Genomic DNA, 7,487 nt, shown 5'->3' on the forward strand with positions numbered 1-7,487 from the left:
TGTTCTAGTTCTGTTCTAGTTCTGTTCTAGTTCTGTTCTAGTTCTGTTCTAGTTCTGTTCTAGTTCTGTTCTAGTTCTGTTCTAGTTATGTTCTAGTTCTGTTCAGTTTTGTCCATCGAATTTATATTCTTAGCAATTTCCTTAGTTTTTGATAGATCTTAAAGTCAAATGTTTCAAAGTAAAAGAACTTATACTTTTTGTCACTAAAACAACCACATATTTACAATTGTTTTTCTTTAGTTTTACTAAAATTGATTTTCAATTTCTAAAAAGTGAATCTAAATCGAATCCTAAAACGAATAAGATTTCCATAAACATAATAAGTTCTTCTACTTCTTTCTAAAAGAATAATAAATAGTGTAACAAAGAAATGTTGTAGACTTTCGATAGCATTTAAACAATTTTGGATTTTGTTTATATGTTCTTTTTTAAATGACTTTAAAAATTGTAACAAATAAATGATAAACAATGAAGTTGTGAAATAAGTTTTACGACTTACCCCGAAGGAAACTGCAAAGTATTTAAATTCCAGCCTAATTTACATAAAGCATCCGATAAACGGAAGATATCGAAAACATTTGAACCCATGGCCACCACAGAAGTGGCAGGTTTACCAAAGACAAAAATTCCATCTATTTTACGTATGCTACAATTAAAATAAACGAAACAATTCATGATTTTTTTATGTAAAAATAACAATTGCAAAACTTACCCTTGCTCCACATAACGGGCAGTATCTAGAATGCGTTTAGTAGCCTCTAAATAGCCGCTATAACCAAAACTCATCATAGTAGCCCAGCAGGCGGCAATAATACCACCAGCACGAGAACCATTAATAGTGGGAGAGCCATAAACACCACCAGGCCAATCGGTGGTAACGGTAAATTGATGATTAAGATATTTACCCTCAGAGTATAAAATAACCGAAGAGCCTTTAGGAGCAAAGCCATACTAAGGTAAGATTTATATTAAAAAAAACTTTAAACTTTAACTAAAATTTCTTATACAAACCTTATGAGTATCAGCCGAAATACTGGTTACACCGGGCAATTCGAAATCGAAAGTTTTGGTACTATAGCCAGCTACTCTAGCTAAGGCCACCACAAAACTACCCAAACAAGCATCTACATGCACTGGAATGTCATATTTAACACCTAAAGCAGCAATAGCTTCTATATCATCCATGGTACCATAAGGGAAATTAGGCGCTGAGCCAGCTAACTTTAAAAAAAGTGTGCAATTTCATTAAGATTAATAGAAAATAACAAAATGTATATTTACAATATAAGACTAACCATTATGGTATTGGAATTAATTGCCTTTTTAAAAGCTTTCATATCAACTTCATATGTTTCTGGATCGACATCAACATAACGCACATGAATATTGAAATACTGGCCAGCCTTATCGAAGGCAGCATGTATGGTACGAGGCACTACCATATTTGGTTGGGTAATACCTTTATGTTCGCGGGCATAATCACGATAAGCTTTACAAGCCATCACAATAGATTCAGTGCCACCAGTAGTCATCTAAATATAACAAAAAAATGAATTCCTTTCCATTCAATTTAAAGCTTTTTCCCTACTTACAGTACCACATGTCTTAGCATCACCATGAAATAGTGTACATGCCATACGCACTACCTCTGCTTCCATTTTACACACACCCGGAAAGATATCCGGATGCAGGGGATTCGTATAGGAAGCTTTACCATAAACTTGTGTCACTAAATCGACTAAGTCCTCTTGGAAACCATAAACAGCACCCGATACACGACCATCACGCCAATCGTAATGGCCCAATTTTAAGTGTTCATCCACTAATTTGAGAATTTCCTCTTTACTAAGACCATCTTCGGGTAAGCGCAGGGAATAGGTAAGTTTTTCACAACTTTTTGAAATATCATTCTCAAAATCAGTTGTAGCTTTTGCTAGTTCTGATTCGATTTTTCTACGTACCGCAGGTACTCTCTTAAGATAACGGAAAAATTGTCTTTTACCACGCACCCAAATGCCTGAAAGTAAATAACAAAAGAAAAGGAGGATTAATTGGAGGCACAAATCTTCGAACATGGATTAATATTCATATGAACATATTTTAATAAATTATACATTTTTAGAAAACTGTGTTAAACTGAACTAGAACTAAAACTGAACTAGAACTAGAACTGAACTAGAACTGAACTAGAACTGAACTAGAACTGAACTAGAACTGAACTAGAACTGAACTAGAACTGAACTAGAACTGAACTAGAACTGAACTAGAACTGAACTAGAACTGAACTGAAATAGAACTGAACTAGAACTGAACTAGAAATGAACTTGAACTGAACTAGATCTTCAATCAATTCTAGTTTTTTAAGAAAATGTGTGTAATAACGGTTATAAAAAAAGGTAATTTTTGTTTTGAATTTTCTATTTTTAGTTGTTTATAATCATTAACCTGAAAGTACCTATAGTTCAATAAATATTTAAAAACAACAAACGATTCTAATCTTTAAGACAAATATGAACTAGTAGGAATTTTTCAACACAAAAACACTTAAAGAAAAAATATGCAAACGTGTTAATATAGGGTTTATGACATACATTTGATAAAAGTGCAATAAAATGTGAACAGTGAACAAGTTTATTTAAAAATTTTAAGTTTATTAAAAATTAAAACATTTTATTATTGAAATAATTGATTTTTTTCCATTAATCAATCACTTTTTAAATAAATAATATAGTCAGTTGTTATAACACACTGTTTTGTAATAACCTGAAAACAGGAACAAAGAACATGTTATTAAAAAACATTAAGAAATATCTAATATCTTTGAACTGAATTTCGCATTTATACAATTTAATGAATCATTATTATAAAAAAGCACAACAAAGAAAGTATTTTTTTTTTAATAAAAACTTGATTTTACATCTTGTTACTTTATGCTTTAATTAAAAATTTCTGTGACAAATGTTACTACCTATTGCATATTGATTTTTAATATCAGTTTGCTAATACTAATCTATTAAAATTTTTATATTATTTATTTATATTTGCGATACTTTAAATATTTACTTAGGTACATGCCAGTAAAAGACCGACATACATATATTTTAAAATTTATGAAATTCATGACAGATAAAGAAAAATAAAGTACACACACTAGTTTTACATAAAGTGTTGTTGTTTTTAAAATAATAGAAAACCCCCCAAGAATATAGAAAATTAAGTGATAAGAACATTGGATTAAAATTTATTTTCAAAAAAATTTTAGTACGTTCTAGTTTAGTTCTATTTCACTTCTAGTTCAGTTCAAGTTCAGTTCTAGTTTAGTTCTAGTTCAGTTCTAGTTTAGTTCTTGTTCAGTTCTAGTTCAGTTCTAGTTCAGTTCTAGTTCAGTTCTAGTTCAGTTCTAGTTCAGTTCTAGTTCAGTTCTAGTTCAGTTCTAGTTCAGTTCTAGTTCAGTTCTAGTTGAGTTCTAGTTCTGTTCTAGTTCTGTTCTAGTTCTGCTCTAGTTCTGTTCTAGTTCTGTTCTAGTTCTGTTCTGGTTCTGTTCTAGTTCTGTTCTAGTTCTGTTCTAGTTCTTTCCTAGTTCTGTTATAGTTCTGTTCTAGTTCTTTTCTAGTTCTGTTCTAGTTAGGCTCTAGTTCTGTATAGTTAATTCTGTAGCTCTTTGCATTTGTAATTTTATCTGTGATATCAAATCGTTAAATATCCAACGCAATGCAGTTTTTTCTTATCATTTATGAAACTCCCACATCGAAGTTTTTGTTGTCTATATATAGATAAGAAATATAGAGTTATAGATAACAAACCAAATTATGGTTGTTTGCTATATGATTAATGATTGCGTTTTATCGATAATGTAAATAGGAGATTCGAAAAAAATGGAAAATGGTTTAAACGTTTGGCTATAATAATTTTCTCTTATGGTCAAATGTCATTCATGAGTTTAGATTACTCACAATGGATTTATTGTGAAACGTGTATATATAGTATTTGTTTGAATGTCACTTCTTTTGCCAATTTTTAACAGGCATTAGTTCAGCCTATAAATTAATCATATTTTGATAGAAAAGTATACTAAATAGTGTTTTTAACTATAATTCTATTTTGCTAAAGTATTTATTAAAAAAACATATGTTTATTACAAACACCAATGTATTAACAAATATTTATATGAACTTAATTAAAAAACAAATAATTATACTACAATAGGTAAATAATACGCTCACATCAAATATGTATAAAAAAACTGATAACAGTAAAACCTTGATAAAGTAAAAAGAAAAAGAGAACGTTGTGCTGGGAAAGTGAAATCAAGAGTTTTATGAAATAATTAAGGAATTTTTAATTATGAGAAATGTTTTTGTAATATTTAAGTTTGAGAGCTATTTAAAGAGGGCCCACTGTTATTTTTTTCTTTATCGTTAAGAAATATTTCTAATATTTACCTCGATAACTTGAATCTAAAGACGTGTTTGTATATACAAGTTATATAGTTGACTAAAATAAGTAAATAATTCTAACTATTGAATGCAAATTAATATGAAAAATAATTGTTGTTTTTGTTTTTATTTCTGTTTAACTAATTATCAATGTAAATAGAAATTTACGCCACCAATAACAACAGAAATGTTATTGAATATTGAAAAAAATTGTTTAAAATTTTAGAAAATTTCAATTGAAATAATTTTAACTTAAGTTTATAAACTTTTAAAGAAAATCCTAGAATTTTACAAGTTTTCCTCTAAAACCTTAAATTGTTGGTCATAAATAACATCCCTCTTCGGCATATTGTGTGAAGTGACTCATAGTCTGCAATGCAGTCATTAAAAATCATCTTCAACTCATTTCATAATTTTTCTCATTTTATAAAACAACATTTATTTTTGATTTTCTTGTGGCTCCAGTGATGCCATTAAATGAAAATAAAAACAAAACTTACAAAAGTCTCAAATTTAATTGAATTTTCCAAACAAAATTTGCACAAATTTAAGCTTTTCGCTAATGAAATTATTAAAGTAAACAATCTGCTTAAGTTTTAAGCATAATTTTGCTATGTTTCATTAAATTCCATTTCGTTCCTCTATTTAAATATTACAAATTTTTGAAAGTTTTAGCATTTCTCAGTAATTTTTTAAGTTTAAACAAAATTTTTTGCATGTTTCACTAAATTTCATTTCGTTCCCATTTAAAATGTCTACATTTTTGTAATATTTGGTCATTTTGTTATAGATTTAACAAAATCAATGTGTTAACTAAAGTTTAAATATGTTTTAACTACATTTTTAGCATGTTTCACTTAATTCCACTTCGTTCCAAGCAAAAATTTCATAATTTTTACATAAATTTTGCCATCTTTCTAATTGATTTAATAAGAACAATGTGTTTCCTAAAGTTTAAGTATATTTTTGCTATGTTTCATTTAATTCCATTTCGTTCCTTTGTATAAATTGCTTCAAATTAACAAAATATTAGGATTCTATCACGACCGTTTAAATGATTTTACAAAAATCTAAAAATTTTTCAAGTTTAAACAAAATTTTGAGCATGTTTCACTTAATTCCACTTTGTTCCAAGCAAAATTTTAATAATTTTTACATAAATTTTGCCATTTTTCCAATTGATTAAATAAGAACAATGTGTTTCCTAAAGTTTAAGTATATTTTTGCTATGTTTCATTTAATTCCATTTCGTTCCTCTGTATAAATAGCCTTAAACTAACAAAATATTGTAAATCTTTCACAACAATTTCAATGATTTCACAAAAATCTAAAATTTTTTCAAGTCAAAACAAAATTTTTTGCATGTTTCACTTAATTCCATTTCGTTCCAAGCAAAAATTTCATAATTTTTACTTAAAATTTGCCATCATTTTTATTGATTTAAGAAGAAAAATGGGTTTAATAAAGCTTAAGTATACTTTTGCTATGTTTCATTTAATTCCTTTCCGTTCCTCTGTATAAATTGCTTTAAATTAACAAAATATTAGGATTCTATCACGACAGTTTAAATGATTTGACAAAAATCTAAAAATTTTTCAAGTTTAAACAAAATTTTGAACATGTTTCACTTAATTCCATTTTGTTCCAAGCAAAAATTTCATAATTTTTACTTAAATTTTGCCATTATTCTTATTGATTTAATAATAACAATGCATTTCCTAAAGTTTAAGTGTATTTTTGCTATGTTTCATTTAATTCCATTTCGTTCCTCTGTATAAATTGCTTAAAACTACGAAATATTGTAAATCTTTCACAACAATTTAAATGACTTCATAAAAATCTAAACATTTTGCAAGTTTAAACAAAATTTTAAGCATGTTTCACTTAATTCCATTTCGTTCCACATCAAAATTATATAATTTTTACTTAAATTTTTCCATTTTTCATTTTGATTTAATAAAATCCTTTAAGTTTAAGTATGTTTTTGCTATGTTTCATTTAATTCCATTTCGTTCCTTTGAAAAATTTCTTTTAATTGGTAAAAACATGTGATTTTTTTACCACAGTATAAATAATTTGCTTTAAATTTAGTTTTATTAAAATTTAAATCAAATTTTAAGTATGTTTCACTTAATTCCATTTCGTTTCAATTCAAAATTTCTACGCGTTTTCTTAAATTTTACCATTTTTCTTATAAATTCAATAAAAGCTATCAATTTTGTAAAGTTAAAAACGTATTTTTCTATGTTTCATTTTTTTCCATTTTGTTCCTTTGAACAAATTTCTTCAAAGTTCCGTTCCTTTCCAATTCAATTTTTTTTAAATTTTTACTTTACTTTTACTATTTTTGTTATAATTTTTATAAAATAAATTCCGTTTAAAAGATATTTTTCTTTGTTTCACCTAATTCCATTATGTTCCTTTTAACAAATTACTTCAAAATACTATTTTTTTTAATTTTTTTGCAAAATTTATTTATTTTGCTTTAAATTTAGCTATTTTTTAATTAATAACTAAATTTTTACAATGTTTCACTTAATTCCATTTCTTTCCATTTCCAAATTTCTAGATGTTTATCTAATTTTTACAAACTTTCTTATAGATTTATTAAATTCTTTCAATTTCTTAAAGTTTAAAACATATTTTTCTGTGTTTCACTTTATTCCATTTCGTTCCTTTGCCCAAATTTCTTATATTTGTTAAATAATTTTGCTTTTTTAATATAGTTTATTTAATTTATTAAAATTTTATAATTTTTTAATATTTTTAACATGCTAATAGCATGTTTCACATAATTCCATTTCGTTCCACTTTAAAATTTCAAGGTTTTTACTTATATTTTACTGTTTTTCTTATACATTTTTAAAGAGCAATGTTTTTCTTAAAGTTTTGAACTTTTTTTGCTATGTTTCATTTAATTCCATTTCGTTTCACTTCAAAATTTCGAAGCTTTTACTTAGATTTTACTGTTTTTCTTATGACTTTTTCAAGTGCAATGTTTTTCTTAAAGTTTTGAACTTTTGTTTGCTATGTTTCATTTAATTCCATTTC

At 26.6% G+C, this 7,487-nt stretch overlaps 1 protein-coding gene across 1 annotated transcript; it reads right to left on the bottom strand.

Moving 5' to 3' along the window:
* Positions 1–480: 480 nt before the first annotated feature.
* On the bottom strand, positions 481–2,090 carry LOC111684399 (sphingosine-1-phosphate lyase). The gene is made up of 5 exons (XM_046955376.1): positions 1,593–2,090; positions 1,296–1,532; positions 1,012–1,221; positions 713–951; positions 481–646 (listed from the first exon to the last, which is right to left on the bottom strand). Exons 1-5 carry the CDS (start codon positions 2,073–2,075, stop codon positions 496–498), a joined length of 1,320 nt encoding a protein of 439 aa, XP_046811332.1. The 5' UTR covers positions 2,076–2,090; the 3' UTR covers positions 481–495.
* Between the last annotated feature and the right edge of the window lie 5,397 nt (positions 2,091–7,487).

Source organism: Lucilia cuprina, chromosome 6 (genome assembly GCF_022045245.1).
Source record: "Lucilia cuprina isolate Lc7/37 chromosome 6, ASM2204524v1, whole genome shotgun sequence".
Classification (NCBI taxonomy): domain Eukaryota; kingdom Metazoa; phylum Arthropoda; class Insecta; order Diptera; family Calliphoridae; genus Lucilia; species Lucilia cuprina.

What these genes read in the sequence shown, in the direction of transcription:
- LOC111684399 (XM_046955376.1), bottom strand. Translation starts at nt 2,075, where the DNA reads ATGTTCGAAGATTTGTGCCTCCAATTAATCCTCCTTTTCTTTTGTTAT. An exon ending in TTAATTCCAATACCATAATG is followed by an intron (nt 1,222 to 1,295) that starts GTTAGTCTTATA and finishes CTTTTTTTAAAG; the next exon opens with TTAGCTGGCTCAGCGCCTAA. An exon ending in TTTCGGCTGATACTCATAAG is followed by an intron (nt 952 to 1,011) that starts GTTTGTATAAGA and finishes ATCTTACCTTAG; the next exon opens with TATGGCTTTGCTCCTAAAGG.